The sequence below is a fragment of the Hirsutella rhossiliensis genome, assembly GCF_020360975.1.
Source record: "Hirsutella rhossiliensis strain HR02 chromosome Unknown scaffold00004, whole genome shotgun sequence".
NCBI lineage: Eukaryota > Fungi > Ascomycota > Sordariomycetes > Hypocreales > Ophiocordycipitaceae > Hirsutella > Hirsutella rhossiliensis.
In genome coordinates, this window is record NW_025408670.1 from 4,928,172 (window position 1) to 4,948,216 (window position 20,045).

The following is a 20,045-nucleotide window of genomic DNA, read 5'->3' on the forward strand; positions in this document are numbered from 1 at the left end:
GAGGGAGGGAGGCACAGAGGGCGGGAGGAAGAGAGAGTGGGCGGCGACTCGTGATGCAGGCTAACAGGCAAAAAAGACAGGCCACTGTCACACGCAGATCGGCGCCAGGGCCAGGCAAGTACAGTGGGGTGTAGTACTTGGGCTGATATCATCCAGCGCCAGACGACGCACTGTCATGTGCACCGCGAGCCGTGCTTACTGATAGTGCTGTCGGCTGGCCATGTAGCGGCCCTGTACCGGCCTTGTTCCCCGTTGCCCATCAAACAGGGTCCAACGACTTGCCCGTGTACCTGGCGGCTGCGTTGGAGCACCCGCAGGGGCCCGGGAAAAGAAAGCCCACGCGCAGGACGGTGATGCAGAGCGCCAATCGAAGGCTGCCAACGCCCTGAGCAACCATGCCTGGTCGACGACGAGTGGCTGTCCTGCCATCGCACTCACCAACAACGAGATCACATGCCCCGACTTTTGATTTCAGTTATGACATGTAGCGAGCGGAACGACAGTCGTCAAGTCCGTATTCACATTCAACTGTGACTGATGACACGCACCAGCGATGCAACTCTTGTTGGCCGAGCAGACACTCTTATCTGTATGGTCTGTAGTATTGCTAGAGGAGCCAGCCCCGATGACTAAGCGTCGTGTCGGTCGAGAGACCACGCACGTCTTTGCAGAGCGTTGGCCCGATGAGTATCAGTACAAACAGTAGTTAATTAGGGGCGAGAAGGAAGAAACCGGGAATAATTAGCCTAGACCACCTCTTGGCCTGGATGGATGGGCGGCATCGACGGCAAGGGCCATCATTACTTTTTGCGCCCTCGACGGGTGCCCGTGCGTGCACAGTGCATACACGGACTGCTGGCCAGTGCGGCCAGTGGCGTTTCTTTGCCTTCCACTCATGACTCCGTACCCCGTCCGTATGCCAATGGGATGCGAAGACATCTGGAGCACTGCACAGGACACTGTACGAGACACTGTATCAATCCCTGCCGAGGTAGGTGGGTAGGGACAGACTGGCACTGTACTGTCCCTCTTTGTCCCTGGAGCCATCACATCACCGCTTCCGTCAACCGACGACTCACCGCTGCAGCGACAGAGCAGCCAGCAGGTGAAGAAACCACCCCAACGCACGGCACTGTCCGGGACCCGGCCAGAGCGTTTGCTTGCTTCTTCCGTCCTCTTTGGCCCCCATCGATTGCCCACGCCATCTTCGCTGCACGGCTCTGCATCGGGCAGCTTGCAAGCAGCTTGCAAGCAGCTGAACTGAACCCGCGGCACACACAAAAGCCGGACGGATGCCTGTTTCACGGATACGCACGACACACGGGCACCACCAGCCATCATGCCTCAGAAAGACAGCCGGCTCCTTCTTCCCTCGATAGCTTACTTGACTGACAGACATAGACGCCGCCCACACCCACTTTGCACCTCCCATGCGCCGCCGCCCCCGTCTTCGCCTGTCTCCCACATGCCTGCGGCTCCGTCCCTCACGCTCCGCGGCAACGGCTGCTGACCTCGGCCTTGCACCAAGCGCCTCTGCTTCAAGAACGCCACGCAGTAGCAGTCAACATAGCTACCCCCACAAATGCCTTCACTAACCCCAGCGGCCACGCAGTCCGGCCGCGGCCCAACCAAAGATGCGAGACATGGACCAGGATCTCGAGATGAGGGGGAAAAAGGCTCAACAACTCCATTCCGTCGGCGCTCCGTCCGGCAGCCATCGGTCTTGTAAGACACTCAACGCCTCTTTTCCACTTTCCGTGACTGTAGCCGCGCACGCCGCTCTATGGGCTCAATAAATCTGTTGGTATCAGGTGAGGGAGAGACACGGTCGCAGGTTGGACCAACCGACTTCATGCGTGACGGAGCGTAGAAGGGTCGTCCCAACGGCCATGGACCTTTGTAGAGAACCCGACGAGGAAACACGTCGTACCCTCCCGGTTGTCCCGAGTGTGCTCAGCTATTCACGCAAGAATCACCCGGAGACGGACACTGCTCGCGAGGGCAGTCGATGCTTACCATGGAAGCGACGGCCAGCCTTTTTGCCTGGTCTCACAAGCGGGCAGAGCACGGTAAGAGGACTGTGGCCTTGGTTGATGCGTGCCTGATGCCTCAAGTGCTCTTAGCACTGACACGCTCCGAGGCTTCGACCAGGGAAGCTGGGCCTCCATTTAGCCATGGCACTCCAAATGCCTGTCCTGCTTCAAGTCCACCCGCTTGCTCCAGTCTCTTGCCAAGTTCCCGGGCGATTACGTTTGGCTTCACTTGAAGTTCTGCTGCGATCCTTGCTCAGCCGGCAGATCAGTTGAGGCAGCAGACAAGAAACATCTACGCTCGATGCTCTTCTAGATCCCATGTGAACTCGCAGAGAGTGGTTCGTGGCTGCGGTGAACAACACCTCGTGATGATGGCGGCCTGGGCCGGTGACAGATGACCAACTCCTGGCCGAGATCAAGAGACAGAGACGAGGGAGAGCACGAGATTGGTCGGGTGGTTTGATGACAAGTCACTGGACGATAAGGTTACGTCGAGTCCAGTTGCTAAACTGCACCCGAGTCAAGCCGAGTGCTCACATGGGATAATGTTGAGAGCAACGCTGCTCGGGTTTCTCAATCAGAAGTGGTGCACAAAATGGAACAACAGCGACATTCCGGACGCAGCCCGCCCGAGCTTTGCAGTTTTAATCTAATCTACGGACTTTCTGAAAACCCCTAAAGACATCTTCACAATGGGCGGATCGTGGCTGGTCGCTGCTGGCCCCTGATCGTGCTTTCTCCTACACTCATCCGCAATCCAAGCCGCAGTGACATTTTTGCCGTCTCACCTGTGACATGAAAGGCTCCAGCATGATCCTGAAGCACCCTGATTCACTGTTTTCACCGTCTTGGAGGAGTATAACATCGAGGGCTCCAGGGTTGGTCCACTACTTGCACAACGGCTTAAACCACTTGGCCCTGTCTGAACTACAACCCACGGCTGCTGGCACAAGATGAATGGTAATTGATATCCTTTGATGACGAGTTTTTTGTAAGAAACGTCATCAGACCTCAAGACGAACGCTTTCGCTCCTGGTTTGCTTGGAGACAGAACGAAAGTCCTGGCCTCGGAGGTGGGAAAGGAGGTGAATAGTGTGTAGTAACCAAGAGCTTTTTGAGAGAGAAAAGCGCGCGAGTGGCCTTGACATGTAAGTGACGAATATATGGGGGTGCATGAAACTCGTCGAGATAAGTTGCTCACATGCCGAGGAATCCTCCGCTCAGGCAACAACTCAAGATAGTCCCGGCGTGTTCCAAAACTGGGAGAAATCTCCAGGGAGAGAGTCGGCCTCCCTGTTGAAGATTCGTACCATGCTCGTGATGGAAGTAAATAGGCCGTGCTCTGGCAAGTTTCAAAACCGAGCCCGCGAGAAACATCCGGGCTTTGCTCTCGTGAACGGTTCTCGACATCTTTCATCAGAGTCGAACTGAAAAGGAGGTCTTTTTAGAGAGCAAATGGGACGCGTAGAAGGGTAAGTAAATGGCACGAAGCCCAGCGATAGACTTGCTATCCGCTCATGCAACTGAGTCAGAGATGAATCACGTAGGCGTCTCTACCACGTTTTCAAACAAAACACACCATTGCTGAAATTAATCCCTGTAATAGTATGATTGCGTGAAGCAGCTCCTTTAGTCTTTCTAGCCTATACGGTGTCCTTCCAAAGCAGAGTCCCCCTGAACTACATGATTGCGTGCTCTTGCAGCCATGGGCCGAGCGTCGAGTCGGCCTGTAGGGTTGAAAAGACGGTCGGCTTTGCGTTTTCCAAGTTTTACCCCGTGAGTGTAGGGCTTGAATACGCATACAAGCCATGGCCCTGGTTGATATTCCGCTTCAGTCCCAAAGATTGTAGAAATCCTGGGCATGAAGCAGCCGGAGATGCAAGTAGCAAGCAATCACCTCGTATCTTTACTCTACTACAGACGATTATTTGTATCGCTTGACCTTTGGATGGAGCTCAGTATCAAGGCGAGCCCAAGTTTCATTGGATATTCCTTCATTCTCCCTCCTTTGGCATATTTCAGCGGCAAAATTCCAGCCTCCATGAATGGAGACGAGGTGATGCAGACGTCACATAGAACTTCTGCAGTGTAGGGCTTTCTACCGACTTTGAGTAGCAGATAAATCACCAGCATTGGCAATCACGAATGAGGAAAGGCTCATGAATGTGCTGTCTTAGGCCGTAGATGCCTAATCTTCCGCAAGCTTGTCCAATATCTCCTGGAAGCCCGATTCAGGGGAACACTCCAGACAGGCACACGTGTGCCAATGCCCCTTTTCCCAGAAGCTCGAGCCCATCTGTGAGCAGCCGGAGAGCTTGGCCCGGTAATGGGAGCCGACCCGTCAAGCCTCTCCCGTCGTCCACCACCTGCCCTCGCCCCGGGGATGAGAAGAGACGCGAAGTTGCAATAAGCTCTGTGCACTGCCCCCGAGCCCAAGACGGGGACCGAGCCCCATCAGGGACCTGTTAACGATATGGTCTAAGCACTACAGTATAACGAGCATGCTTATCTGCAGTCGAACCACGGTAGCACGACATACAGCATGTAACCGCCCGGTTGGTTCTGACACACGGGGGACAGAAGGTGATGAATGGCATCCAACACGCCCCCTCCCTCTGCCTGCGCGAGCCGTCCAATCGTCTTGGGCCCGCGCCCTCCGCGTGGCGTGCTTGGCGTGCAGGACCCCTTGGACGATCCGGGCGAGTTGGCGTTGAGCAAAAGAGGGTGCCTGGCGCCTCGTACGCTGCCAAGGATCGACCAAGGCAGTCCGTTTCAGCAATGACGGCGTTGGCGATGAGACACGGAGCAAACAGACAGGCCCATGCAGACATGTATGTACAGTATGTGCGAAGGGGCGTCCAAGGGGTCGTCGGGAGACTGGCTGATGGGGAGGCAGGGAGGGGACTGGCTCAACTCAACCCGATAGCCCTATTTGTCCGAGGCTGCAACGCAGCATGCACGCAGCAAGCCTAGACATGCATCGACCTTGAGATTCGCCGTCCCAGGCTGCGTCGACTGCAGCCGCCCCTCGTCGGCTTGCATGGGGCTATCCAAGGGCCGAGAACAGCCGGCAAGAGCAGCGATCGGCCGCGCTTTGCAGACATCAGCGGCTTGCTTATGCTCTCCGGCTCGTCTCGTCTTGGCAGACCGGGGCCTTTTGTACGCTGTGAACTGAACCCTCGACGGTTCTGGAGTCTTGGCTGGAAACAGCATGTATACTTGTAGGCTGCCTTGTGCTTCGCTCCGGGAGACTTCGGGAGACCGAGATGGTGTTCTGCAAACGCCCATGTAGGCAAGAGACAGTGACGACAGTGACACAACGCGAGAGCTTCCCCGTCTTACAAGACTCTTTCGGCACCTGCACGTACATGTAAGCGGAAACGACGGCCCCAGCGGCGCGTGCCCATGCCGACTGTCCAGTACATGACGTCGTTGCACGACAGCAACCAAAGTGATGATGCGGTCGACAAGGGCCAGAGAGAAGCGTTCTGGAAGAGGCGGAGAGACGACCCAGACGGGACCGAGGACCAATCACGCCCAGAGCCAAGAGCACCCACCCGGTCGACGTCAAGACGAGCCATTCACGGGTCCTTTGGTCCAAGGCAGAAAGAAACAACGGAGATGCAGGCAGAGGAACATGCATGGAAGCAGCAGTGGAATAGAGTTGCTCGTCCCATGCGGTGCAACCTTGGCCCAGGCAGCCTGTCCGTAGCTCGAGGGATTCGTACTGTCCGAGCGTCGCAGTGCGTCGGGCATCTGACAAGAAAGGGGGCGTGAGGGGAGGGGGGCGTGAAGGGGGGGTGGATAGGGGGTTTGACGTGACGCTGTCTACTCGCCATGGATAATACATCTACAGACAGGCGAGCCACTGCACTGTACCGTACGGTGTAGCACGGGGACGATGCGTGACGCGGACCACGATTCATCCCTATAGCCTCCCAGAGATATACGTCCATGCAGACGCCCAGCCAAGGCCCGGATCGGACTCGAACCCGGAATCGGTGGCAAAGCCGACGCCGCGCCGTCATGGCTGGAGAGCGCCTCCTTGGCAGCAAGCAAAGACGGGCGACGCCGGCCTGTCATGGACGCTCGAACGGGCCGTCCGGGGGGGGTGCTACAGCAGGGGGAACTCATCTGTCTCCTCCTCACCACCCCAGACACACGCGGCGTGAAAGGGCGGAGAGGGAGCAAAATGGCGGCGAGACAGGAGCGCGAGGGCAGCGTCGCACCGACAGACGCGCTGGCGCCATGCAGCGATCAAGGCGGCGTGGGGGAGGACGAGAGGCGCAAACAGGGGACGGCCGCATCTTAAGCTTGCCCGCGGCCCCAGGTCCGATGCCGGATCTCGATGGAGAGGGGGACCCGGACGGGCGTATTGTACTGTACTTTGCTCGTATAAGGCGGAGACGGCGTCTTTGTAGCTGTACTCGAGCGTGGTGATGTGCTGCATGTGGCATGCAACGCACTCCTCTCTGCGGCACGCCCCCCTTTCAGCAGTACTGCGTCTATGAAGTTCTATTTTTGGCTTCTCAACTGGCGGGCATGTTTTTACATACTGTATTACTCTTTCCGGTCTCTACCCCGGCTCAACGGACTGAATACGCAGAAATAAAGACGACACCGAGTGGCCGACCCCTCTGATCGCCGCCCTCTCGGCATCCGACATCCACGCAACCCCCGGTGTAGTCCCGCGGAGCCGGTCGGGCCCCGCCGAAGTCTTCGGCAGGCACCCGACGGCCGAGCCCCGGGCATCCGCAGCCGGGGCAAAGAAAGGGCTGTGTGCCGATCGCCGCCACGGCCTACCCTAGTCTAGTGCACGTGTATGCCGCATAAGGGGTGAATACGCAGGGTGAGACTTGCATTATCTTGACTGGTTGAGGCGCTCGAAGCGTCCTCTGCTTTGCCAACATCGAAGGCGCCGCCGTCCTTCGCCACGAGCCCGATATTCGACCGAGAAAAGCGAATACGCGCCCATAGCAGGCTCCGCCGAGGCCACACACTGCCACGCTGGCCCAGCGGCGTGGACATGATGCTCCGGGAGTGCCCTCGAGCACCCTCTCAACTCTCGACGCCCTGCTGCGCCCGAGGTAGGGGAGGGGCAACCACGCCTCTGGTGTCCGGGAGGGGAGCCTTCGCAGATAGCCGATCGTGGCCGCCTCTAGCCAGACAATGGCAGCAGCAGCCTTCTTCCACGAGTCTCATCCGGCTTGGAGAAAGGCCCGAGATCGAATCAGCCGACGGTGACAGGCCCCCCCTCCCCCCTTGGCGGCGGCGGCGGATTGCTCGGGCGCCCGGGGCCCTCGAGCGCGCCGCGCATGGGCACCGACGACGACGCTCGGCTTTTTCTCCAAAGGAGGGTTCCAGCGGCGGGGAGAATAGGAAGAGCTCTCGGCGTGCTGCCCAGGCAGAAGGCAGGGCAGGTTAACCACGAGCCCCCATCACCCTGCTGCGACAGGGAGGGTTGTGAAACGCGCCCCGGTTTTTCCTTCTCTTGGGCAGCTCGATTCGACTCGGGCGGGATCGAGGGGAGAAAAAGTCCCCGTCCGCCGTCGTCTTGCTGTAACCCTTTGACGCGGATGGCCAAGCTCCTTTTGTCTTCTTCTGCCAGTCGTCGGCGGATGAACGGGCCATCATGTGACATGTCAAGTGAGTCGGGGCCTCACAAGATGGATGACCCGGCCGAGGGCGGCACGGCGGCACTGTACAGGACGGCATGCACATCTTATGTACCGTCGAATCCGATCCGTCAGAGGGCACACGTCGCCCGGCCGGGATCATGGCACCCACTGGCAGCCCGCTCGCTGAGCGCCACCAGAGCCAGGACACGCCATGTGCCCCGGTGCGTGTTGGGGACCGAGGTCAACGCTTCGCACACACACACGTATTGAGTAGATGGATGGGCGCTATCAAATGCATGTATTTGGGCATGAGCGTGTGCGCGCCCGAATTCCTGGCATGTGCTTCGGTTGATCCCTCGATCCTAGCCATCTCATCCTCCCATGGCCCACGTCCGCCCACGTCCCCGGAGTCTGGGCCCTTCTCCCTTCTTGCTCGCCTTGCCGCCACGGCACGTGCACGCGCAGCGGCAACCATGGAGCTCTGCGCATGGCGTCGGCTTCACCACGGCCGTTGCGCGAGCCATCACCTGCCTGGCCGTTGCACGTGTCGACGACGGCGACTGGCTTGCCGCGGTGGCGACCTTGATCCTCGCGGCGCCCGGCTGGATGTATGTATGGGCCGGAGTAGTGTGTGTGTGTTTGTGTGTGTGGTGTGTGTGCGCGCGCGCGCGTGTGTGTGCAGAATGTGTGTGTAGGAGCCTGTTTTCCTTTCGTGACACAAAGCGGCCGCAGGGGTTCAACGCTGCTTGCCTACACGAGGGCGGATGGTGCGGCCACGCAGAAAGGGCCAAACAGGGCCGCCCGCGGATCGGTCTGGACCACTCAAGGTCGTCTTTTTGGCTGTCGCTGTCTCGCTGTGTCCCAAGGCGGGAGGAGAGGCCAGTCTGGCAATTCAAAGTCGGTCTTGGCCCGGCCCCGAAACCGAGTCTGCCGTCTCAAGAGTGCTGCTCAACCCTCTCGATGGAGCGGGCCGGCGAGGACGAGATTGGTGCGTGTGGGGTCCGAGAGACAAGATAAAGAGAGATAGGTTGCAGGCTGCAGAAACGGGCATGCTTGGCAACGTTCTTTTGGCCCGCCCCAGGCTCGCGACGGCCGCGCATTGGTCGAGCTCCGGGCCGCGGGCTGCGGAGAAGAGCAGCCGCCCATCCACCCCGTCCCTGATTCCCAGGGTCCAGACCCGGCAGTGGCAGGGATATGCGAGGCAGCTGTCTGTCGTTCCTTGAGTGCGGGACGGGAGGTTCAAGGGCCTCGCGGCGCGACTGGGCCTGTGCAACGCAGGGAGCGATACTGATTGCTCCCATGCACGCCAGGTTGCGGCAGTTGAGCGGCCGTGTACGAGACAGCTCGTGCGATACGACTTCTGACCGGTGCGACTTGCAGCGCCCAAGGGACGGACAACATGTTGGTGTTGAGCTAGGGAGACGGACGGGAAGGGGACCGAGCCAGCAAGAATGACAACAGAAAAGAAATGCGATTAAACGGCGAGTACGTGAGTTGCACATGTAGTCTGCAAAAGCTCGTAGAAGAGAAAGCCAGTCGTAGGGGCACCTTGATTGGCTGCCCGCCCGCCTCGATGCCGCCACCCATCCAATCCGGTCCCATCACCCATCATCAATTTGCGATGGTCATGCCGTTCGTTGTTCACAGAGAGGTATATCCCGCAAACCCATGAGGCCGGCCGCCTGGGACTCGAGACACAGTCGACGCCAAAACTCCAGCGCCGCGAAAAGACTGTGACAAGCGAAAGAGAGAGACAAGCAAGCCCAAGGGGAGGGAAAAAAAGACGGAGAACAAGGCGAGAGGGGCGACGCGTCGCAGATGGTCGTCAGCCCTGTCGTCGCAGAGGCCTATGCTCGGGCCGCAGGGCGGTGGCATCGTCCATGGCATCATGATAGATCATGACGTCTCTTCTGCCCTTCCACCAATCCAGGTCGGGGATCTCGTCGGCGGAGCCGTCGAGCAGGGTCTGGAGCATCTTGTTGAAGCCCCAGTCGTAGGCCTGCTGGGTGATGTAGCCGGCATCGACCATGACGGTGAGGGCCTCGTGGACCCAGTGGCGGTCGCTGAACTCGTCCTCCTTGGTCTTGACGGGGGCCGACTTCATGGCGTCGAGGAGCTGCTCGGGCGTCAGGGGCGGCGTCTTGCCGACGCGGACGCTGGGCAGGGCGCCTCTGCTGTCGCGCGGGTCGAAGCCCTTCTTCACCTCAAAGACATAGCCGTCGGTGCCGTCGGCCAGGTGGAAGTAGTAGTAGAGGCCGTTTTCCAGCGGAGCGAAGAGCAGGCCGGCGTGGCGCTCGTCGCTCGTGTCGCGCTTCTGTCCTCGCAGGACGACGATGTACACGAGGTAAATCTGCTTCATGTCCGTTCTTCCCCCCTCCCCGGGTGCGCAACGGGGGTGCCGACGGGACGAGACGCTGCGCGGAGAGTTGCAAGAGCACGATCGTCAGCCTTCTCACCGCGGGCTTGGATGGATGGCGACAGAGGGGAAAGGGGGAAATGGCGTGAGCGGAATGGCGAGAGAGAGAGAGCCAAGGCAAGGCAGAGTCGGGCCGGGGGGGCGAGGAGACAGTGTTGGGGCCGGAGGCAACAAGGTTGACGGTTCTTTTACCTGAGACGTGAGGACAAGACAAGGGGGGGCGCCTTTTCCCAGAGTAGGGATTTGTTCAGCACTAGGTATCGACGGCAGGCCAAAGGAGGGGGAAGAAAGAAGCCGGATATGGGCTAATGTGAGGATTGGGAAAAGGCTAAAACGAGAGGGGGGAAACCGAGAGAAGCAGGTATTTATTTAACGGATCATCCAAGGGGAGAAACGGATGGACGACGAGGAAGGCAACGGACCGACCATCCATCAGGGCACTGATACAGCCCGCTCGCCGTACGTATAGGCTGCCATAATTATACGCATTGCTGCGGTCTCTACACTCTACACTCTACACCCTACACTCTACAGCACTACACAGCATCCATCTCTGACCGCCCCGCGTTGAGCCCGGCCGGCATGGACGGCCAAACATCAGGTCCGTGTATCTTTGCTTGTAGTTAGTTAGTTACTCTACGTGCTCGTTTGCATCTCCACCAAACCCCGCTCTCCCCCCCCCTCCCCTTCGTCGCCGGCTCGACATGTTCGAAATGCCATCCAACCACGCATCGCTTTGCCGTCGCCGAAAGCGTTGAGGCGCATGCAGACCAATCGGCCTGGCTATCTGCGCTCCAGTCGCGAGTTGTGCGCGGCATGTGCAAGCTTGGCCCCCCCGAGTCACGACAAGGGACAATGCGTAACCGGCAAGGTTTTCGTCTTGTTTCATCTTCTGCCCGGCTCGGACATGGTTCAGCCCGCCTTGCGGCGCCTCTGAAGGCTCTGATATCCTCGTCGTTGTTGCGAGGCTGGTGCAAGAACCCCAAGGTTGCGTCGAAGCTGCATACATGCACACTGTATCTCGAGCCTGCGTTGCCGTCCCGCGAGGAAGCCTCTGGTTCCGGCAGCGCGGTTATCCCGCACCCAACGCTGCTTTCCACGTCGTCCCCCACGATGATCCGTTTCGCCCCAGGGGTTTAAGCCGTCCGTCCTTGACGCATCAAACGTGCGCGCGTCAAAGGCGAACACGACGGCGGCACGGCAGTGGGGCGTCGCCGTCCCCCCAAGCCCGCCCGCCGCCACGCGAGACTACTGGATGATCCGGCCTTGGCAACTCGCCTTCCACTAGCTGAGCTCGACATGGCGTCTGAATGCCGACGCCAAAACGAGCTCGCCCGCAGTGACCGCAGTGCGTTGCGGGAGCGAGACCACCAGCAGAGATGCCGGCTCCAGACGACCACCTCGCCACAAGCACCTGATGTGCCGTCTGGAGTGGTTGCGTCTCTATCAAACGAATGGAAAGAGAGCAGCGGCACACACGCGCACAAGCGTCTGACTTGCGAGTGAGTTCGACGACTACAGTCCGCCCGCCTACCAATGATTGGCCCTCGACGTATTGGCCCTCCCCCGGATCTAGCCGTCTCCCACGCAGGCAGTTTTCCCCATGTCCGTTCTCGCTACAACTCTGGGCAGATGGTAGGGCTCGGTATAAGCCTTGGCGCAGACGGCCAGACGCCAAGCGGCAGACACGGTGGCACACACCTCTCTCCCTGGGTACTTGGCCAACCGACCGACACACACCGAAGGAATAGCGACGTAGCATCGCTCTCTCGGCCGCCCTTGACAACGTCGCGGCCGAGCGCGGCGGGAGCATCTTAGCAAGCTACGCGTTGTAACGCTGGCATGGCACTAGGCTAGGCCAAGGCTCTTGTTGGTCTCTATCTTTACCCCCCCTCCTTTGAATCTCCAAAAGATGGGTTGAAAAGCTTGACAGCGAAGAGAGCAGGGAGGGGAGCGAGCAGGCCGATGGAGCGAGATCTGCCGATGGCCATGGAGGGCCTTCCCGGTCTTTCTCGCCTTGCATCTGACAAGCTACCGCTCCCGCTGCGACGCATCTCTTCCTGTGGAAACGCAAGCCGTGGTTTTGCGGCTCGGCAAGGCAGGACGTGGTACGGCAGGATTCTTGCAACTCCTTCTTCTCCCCCCAACTCCCCCCTGGAGCCATGGTTGAATCTCCCGAGTAGATAGTCGCACAGTCGCGGCCCGGGACGCTCACCGTGCGCGTGTAGCGAGAGACAAAAGAGAGATGTCAAGAGCGACTGCGGCCGGGCAGCGACGGCACACATGCCAAGGCACGTTGGTGAAGACGCCGGAGGAGAGAGCAGTCGCCCTCACGCCACCATCCCTCGTCTCAGTGGCAGCAGAAGCGGCGGCCCTCGTCGACAAGCGGGCGAAAGGATGAAGCGACGCAACTCGTGCGTGCATACATAGGCGGCGAGCGTTATACATGCTGCATATTCCCCCCTACCCCCCCCACGCGCGGCGAGACGAGGAGCGATGCAACCCTCCGTCGCTCGATGGGGCCGGGGACATGAGGCATGGTCCTTCTGGCGAGACCGGGCATCGGCGTCACAAGGCTCGTGAAGCTGCCGTCAGCAGTCGACATCAAGCCGCAGAGGCCAAAAGCCCGTGGCGACCCGAGGTCTCGCTCCCCTCGCTCATCCTCGCCCATCAGGCCACAAGGGAAGGGGGACGAAACAGGCCAGCCAGCCTGGGCCAAAGGCACACTGGCTGTCCCACTCGGCGGCGGCGGCAGCAGCAGGACATCTCTCGGCGTTACTCTGCAGCAGCCGCGACGACCAAGCGTCCCGTGCTGACTTGGAAGCGGCGACTGGATAGCGTCAGCAGCCGGACAAAATGGGCGACGGCATGAACTGGCGTGCAGTCGATGCGAGATGGCTCGCAGCATCAAGAGGCACGTGGCTAGGGCGGGCTCTCTTGTGGCTCGAGCCGAATCCTGCTCTCAGAGTCTCTTTGATCCCATGTTGCCATGGTGCAAGACGAGGATGGATGGATGGGGTGGCGACCAAAGTTGCATGCATCGACGGCGCGTTCGAAAAGCCCCCCCTCCTGTACACTCTGCGTGTCTGTGCCCGGGCAAGTGTGCTCTGCCCCTCCCCCATCCCGGCTGGCTTGGCTGTCTCATGACGGCGACCTGGCTACGCTGGCCCTTGGCATGTCGGCTGCGAATGCTGGCACGCGTCTCAACCAGGCCGGCTCTCTCCAGCTGCACCCTCCCGGGCACCGCTCGTGCGCCGCGGGTCGGCCGAGGGCGGCGCGGCCCGCACCGGCGGAGCTGGGCCCTACGGGCGACGACGGAGGCGGGGCTTGGCAGGGTGGACGACGACGGACTCCGGCGACGGCGATGGCCGGAGGGGCGGCGTCATGGACGGCGTTGGACGAGCAATGGCAGATGCAGGAGGTAGAGCAGGATGGGCGAGCGGAGGGGTGCAGGGGACGACTGGTGCGACGTCTCTTTTGTTCTTCGGAGAGGGAGGGGGGGTGGTTGTTTCTCGCGAGGCCCGGTACCTTACATGGCCTGGTCGCGGATGCGTCTCTCTCGCGACTACGGATACTTGGTCCATGCTGTACTGTACATTGTAGGCATCTGTCGGCACAGCAGTTAGCCGGACAGCGAGCTTGCGGCCCGGGAAAGGGAGCGAGAGAGATGCAGTCAGCATCGCCAAGGCGCGCCAAATAAAGGGGAAGAGCAAGGGGCTTCGTGTCTGTTGGCTTGGCTGGTCGGCGATCTGCACCGCTGGAGCCGTTTCCACGGGCCAGCCCTTTCTGTAGAGGTGTAACTAGAGGGAGAATGGCGTCGCCATTCACACGCGCGGCCATGTCTCTCTCTCTCCCGTCTCACGCCCGACGGTGATTCATCACTATCGCCCGCCCGCCCACCCATCCATCCATCCATCCCATGTGGGTGAGCGATATCCGTACTCTGTACGTGCTACACTGTGAGAGAGCGTGCGAGGGTCAGCCAGGGTTCAGGTCAGCATCGGCGGACGGCGGACGGCGGACGGTGAAGGGCCGGTGGACGGGCAGATGGATGAATGCCAAGACCACTCAAAAGGAAACAAGCGAAGGGAAAAAGCAAACAGCAAAGCATCCCAGCTTCCACCAAGCCTCACCGACGGTATCGCACGGCTGCGGCCGCCAAGAGAAGCGAGCAGGGGGGGGGGGCGGAGGGGCCGGGAATGGCGTCTCGGAGTGACCCGAACGGGCGACGTCGTAGGCTGCATACAGACGGACACGGTACTTGACGGGTGATGGACGATAGGTTGGGAGGCTCCCGGCAGGTCAAACAAGCTTATAATTACAGTGAGCAGGGGGGAGGGGGGGGACGCGCAATCAACGACGTTTTGTCTCGTCTCTTGATCCTACGCCGGAAGGGGAGGGAGGAAGGGGGGGCGGCTTGGGCATGGTTAGACGTGAGACAGGCTCGCCTTTTTCGCAGTCTCGTTCTCTTGCTGCATGAATGTGTGTGTATTCGTACTTGCGAGGTCAGCGAGATGCAGGAGCAGCAGCAGCAGGAGGAGGAGGAGGAGCAGCAGCAGCAGCAGGAGGAGGAGGAGGAGCAGCAGCAGCAGGAGGAGGAGCAGCAGCAGCAGGAGGAGGAAGAGGAAGGTGCATTTGCGTGTCTTTGTTGGACAAAGGCCGGCTGGCGGTGTTGGTGCTTCTCCCTCTCTCGCCTATCCATCTGCACGAGCCTGGGCTTCTCTTCTTTCCTCCCCCCCATTCCCGACACTGTCTGGCTAATGCGGACACGAGGCATGCCGGGACAAACGACTCACCTCTGTTCTTTCAAGATAGATGGGCAGAACCCGGTGCAACGGCGGGCACAGAGGGCGCGCGGGCAGGCAAGAGACAAACACGAGGGCGGGCGTCCAACAAGCGGATGGGATGGACGCCCTGCCCCCCCAAATCAAAGCGCGTTCTGTCGGCCGGGCTGGAATTTTCTTTTCGACCGCCCGGGCTCTTCTTCATCTGAGACGGACGGGGCCTGGCATTCTTGTCTGGGGCGTGCATCTAACTACATACATAGGTGATGACATGGGTGATGACATGGGTGATGACATAGGTGATGCCATGCACGCTTGGGGGACAGACAGAGACGGGAGACACAGTACGAACGAATGTGAGGAGGGCCAAGCATCTCGGCCGACGACGACGACGAGGGCATTCACGACGAGGGCATACACTGTGCTACCGACGACTGACGACGACGCCCCGTTGCAACATGGGATCGTCTCTTGCGCCTCGTCGATAACGCAGCACAAGGCGCGCGCCCGTGACGACGACGACGACGACGAGCCAATGTTGGTGGGATGACAGCGAGGCCAGCACTGCCGCCGGCCCTGTCTTGGCGCACGGCAGAGAGCGCGAGAGAGGCTCATTCCGCCTCGCCCCGGTCCTTGCAAGCCGCTGCTGTCTCTCTCTCGCTTCTTCACCCTGCCATTTTCCCTGTTGGTCGGACAGACTGGCCGAATCAGTACATCAGCCACCTTGGCGAGATGCCCAAAAGAGAGAGAGAGAGAGTCTTGGTCGTCCAAAACACTTCCACTTCCACTTCCACCCACCCCCCTCCCCTGGCCGCCTGGCTGCCTGGCGAGCGAGACACGGCGAAGTGGAAATGCCGATGTTTGCTAGTCTCCAAGCCCAAGCAAGACACCGTGTCCGGAGCCGGACGAAGCCTGAGCCTGCGCCAAAAAAGGGCCAAAGTCAATCTCAGAGGATAAATAGAAGCTTAAAACCAAGAAACCCCTGCGCGTCACCGCTCGCCGTGCCTCGCGTGTCTGACGCGAGGGGCGCATCGCCGCCGTCTTGGTCTTTTGCCGCGGTGTCATGGACCGCCCGACCACCAGCGCTGCCCACCGCGAGACGGACGGGACGACGCACCTCCGGTCGGGTCCGGGCCTGTCACCGTCGTCGAGGGGTCGGGGGAGACGGAGCGGCGGGCGGCGCTCCGGTCGAGGAGCCAACAGGGAGGGGATGACGACCCGATGGGATGCTTGGCGAGTGGTGATGGGATATGGTCCTTGGTAAGCCCGGTGACTCTGCCTGCACGCGGCATCTGAGGTGCAGATTGACGTCGTATTGCAGCGCAAATATGTACATTTGATCCTTGACGGGACGCTGTCTAAGACTTTTCTTGGCAGCCCTCTTTTTTCCTGTCCATTTTTTTCTTTTTTTGGCACGCGGCAAGCCCAAGCAAGTCCATGACTTCAAGAGCTGCCACGGGCCAGGGCCGAGACCACTCTTCTTCACCAGCGCGTCGAGGGGCATCGTGCGTCGAGGGACATCGTGGGTGGGCGTCATGCGGCGGAGAAGAGCGGCGGAGAAGAGCGGCCGTGGCTTGCTCCGTCCAGGGTCTCTCTTGTCATGATGGAGCCTCCCGGCCTGCACGCGAACTGCACGCAGACAGACGCCTCCTCCTCTGTCCCCCCCCCAACCCCCAACCCCCAACCCTGGCGATACGACGCGCTGTGAGCTTATCTAGGCGCCCCCTCGTGGTCCCTCTTGGTCCCATGTGTCCCATCTTCCAGTCCCCACCCGATTTCATCTCCCATCATCTGGCGACAGACCGCACTAGGCATCCCGTAGCAATCAAGCACCGATGCCACGCGTGCACGTGCGCCGCGAGAGAGGCCGAGGCGACGTCGTGGTGTGGTGTCGGTAACCGTGTGGGTGGAAACGCGCCCGTTGGAGTCCTCTCCTTCGCATCTGACTGATGCTTTTGTGCCGCCGGTCCGTCCGTCCAGACGTCCGTCCGGCTTGGGCTGAACTGGGACTGAACACGAAGCACATGAGCACCATTGCATGTGCATGGGTCATGAACAATCGTCGCTCGAAACGGCGCATGAAGCAGCGGTGCCGACTCTGCCGGCCTGGCCCAGAACAAGGGTCCTCTCGCATCGTCGCTTGAGACGAATCCACCGAATCCACCCCCTAGCAGCAAAAGCGGCCGACGTGATGACCGCCAATTCGCTTGTCCCCCCATTTGACGGTCCAAACCTTGTTGTTGTTGGCTTGCCTCCTCCAGCTCCAGCTCCAGCTCCAGCAGTAAGCCCGCCCAACAACTAGCCAGAGGCAGCAGCTGCTGAGCGCCGTCTCTGTGGGGTCGGTTAGTGTTAGATGCGGCACATTTCACCCATTAGGGCCAGCGTGGTGCAGTGCATGTGTTTTGCAATATTGCGGGAGAGCAGAGGAAACGTCATCGTGTTGGGCCTTGCATGCGTGTTCGTGAAGTCGATTCGACAAGACCCTCGTCTTCCACGCCAAAGACAGCGGTCTCGACTCTTCCCAGGCTTCCTTACCTGCCCCAGAGCAAGAGTGGAACCCAAAGTCAACCGGGGAAAAAAAGAAAGAAAAATGCCGGCCTTGCAAGACCTTGCCCAGGGTTAGCTCAAGTCTGCATCTCGAGCATGATCGGAAAGTTACTGGATTAGGTAGGTGGATAAGATGACAAGGTCGCCGCCGATCCAAAGAGTCTTGGTGCCGTAGCTGGGTGTGTCAGTGCGCGCATCGCCAACGGCGAGGTGCCCGCGGGCGAGAGGAGAGGCGAGCGTCTCGTCCCGGCACGCTAACGTGGCAAGTCTCGGAGCGGCGAGGGCGACGTGACGGCTCTCGGCGGCTGCTCGCCGGGCTGTGGTGGAGAAGATGGACGGACGGTCATTGTCGTCGTCGTCGTCGTCGTCGTCGTCATCGCTCAGCGCCCATCACGGCCCGGGGTCGTGGCGCGCGGGCCATGGCCTTGTCCGTGCATCGCCGTCGGCCTCTGTGTGTGCTCTTGCGGCGGTGGTCGTGATGCATGCCAAGACTTGGCCCTTTGCTTCATGAGGTGTGCTGCGAGACGAAGCACAGACGACGAGTCTCAGGCAAGCAAGGGAAAACCGTCGTCGAAAAGCAGGGCATCGTCTAGCCTCGGCACCCCTCCGTACTTTCCCCCTCTCTCCCACCGGCCCAGGTGTCGTTGCAGTTACAGGGCACGGGAGGGCCGACTACAGGTGGTACCGCCCTGTACTTTTCCGCCTTTGCCCTGGGCACGGCCTGTGCTTGTGGTGTACGGCCCTGGGCTTATGGTGTAAATATGCAGCGCCCGGGACTGAACATGACGACGGGTCTCTCCAGCATCGTGAGAGTGGTCCAGGCAACGGACGGGATTCCCCATGCTCATCTTACCCCGACATCGATAAAAGCACTATTCAATGACGCATGAGCTATAACCTAACCTGTGTCCGAATATGTACAGTGTAATTTGCCTTATCAAACATGGGGTCAGCATTGATTCTCCGCACCCGCTAGCCACAGGCGACTGGGAGCAAGCTGGGAAGACCCGGCGATGCGGAGCACTCACGGCCATCTCTCGAGACTGGACGAATACGGATGGCTCGCAATGGGCACTTTGTTGGACGTGGGCCGTGACGCCGAAAAAAGAGCGAGCCGAGAGGCAGGTTTACAGGTACAGTAGGTAGGTAGGTGCCTGGCATGCTGCAGTTACTTTGACGCCTCGTGCATCCTCGTGCACCTCTTGATGTATTTTTTACTCCAAGCCTTGATTGATTGATTTTTTCCCACTCCAAGCCTTGATTTATCTTTGACTGCAAGTCTTGATCCATCTCTCACGCCAAGTCTTGATCTAACTTTCACTCCAAGTCAAACCTCAAATGGCAGCCTGGCCGACGACAAAAAATGGGGACACGCTGATCTTGGGGGGAGGCTTTTTCGACCCGAGGGCCACACACACACGCGCGCGCACGCGCACACACACACTCACACACAGGTGATTACTAACTTCAAGCTGCTGTCATGAATTTTCTCTTATTTTTCCAAAAAAAAAATTAGTTTGTGTCCTACGAGGGCCCAGAGAGCCTTCGGTGATGATCCCGAGGCAGGCCATGTTTCCGCTCCTGCTGTACAAAGTACAAAGTACGAAACACTTGTACAGTACAAGCAAGGCCTTGCGGAGGCGTCTCCCCTGCTTTGCCAAGACGCCCAAGATTGCGACAAGAAGGGAAAGGAGAGGCCCAGCCGGCCGGCCCTTTGCTTTTGCGGCATGCCCTATGTACAAGTGCACACGCATGCAGAGACATGGCCAACGTGCTGGGAGGCGCCTGGTGCAAGTTCAGCGGACAGCACCGCCTAGCGCAGTTGTGCTTCCAGCACCCCCCGTGCCTCCCGTGCCTGAAAGGGCCTGGTATGAGGGCAATTAAAGGGAAAAAAGGATACGTCCCGAATCGGCCGCACAGTGCGCTGCAGCCACCCACCCAAAGTAGCGGCCACAAATGGCCATCTGCTCCCCACACGCCCCCCCTCCACAAACCCTCTTTTGAGCATCGCCAAGAGAAGAAGCGGAGAAGAAGAAGCAGACGAGGGTTCTGTTCTTTGATTACCGCCCGTCAATGGACCTCGCCTGGCCGGTACCGTACACCGCAGGGAGTCGCGAGAAACAAGCCTTGTTTTGGTAGCAATTGATAAGTAGAGCTTCCGATACCCTCTTTTTTCCCGCTCCTGTCCCCTCGACTCTCCCTCCCGCCCGGAAGCCTAAAGCGCGCAAGATTCAAGCTGCTTCAAAATTCATCCAGGCAGAGAAGCTCGCTTGCCAGACGCAGGTCGAAACTCACCTACTTGCTCTACCTGCTCTTTGTTTTGTTTTACTTTGCCTCTCTCTCTCTCTCTCTATCTCTCTCTATATCTCTCTCTCTGCGCCTGGCGTCCCAAATCACCCCTTCACCACCGTCATCTGATATATTAATGCCTCCTCCCGCCCACCTCTCGAGACCGCCCTCTCTCCTGCCCACAACAGTCCTGCCCACAACAGTCGTCGACCAGCTCTCACCTGCAACATTGACTTGACCCGTCATCGACTTGGACTCTCGCACACACTCGTCACTCGCATATCCGCCTCGCCGCTCGCGACGCGACACAGCACCGACCTCTATCCAACCTCGCCTCAGGCACATCGTGTTTGCTCGC

General features: G+C 59.7%; 1 protein-coding gene across 1 annotated transcript; it reads right to left on the bottom strand.

The window, feature by feature from the left end:
- Positions 1-9,476: 9,476 nt before the first annotated feature.
- HRG_04806 (uncharacterized protein) lies at positions 9,477-10,010 on the bottom strand (the record flags this gene model as incomplete). The annotated part of the gene is made up of 1 exon (XM_044863277.1): positions 9,477-10,010. One exon carries the CDS (start codon positions 10,008-10,010, stop codon positions 9,477-9,479), a length of 534 nt encoding a protein of 177 aa, XP_044721891.1.
- Between the last annotated feature and the right edge of the window lie 10,035 nt (positions 10,011-20,045).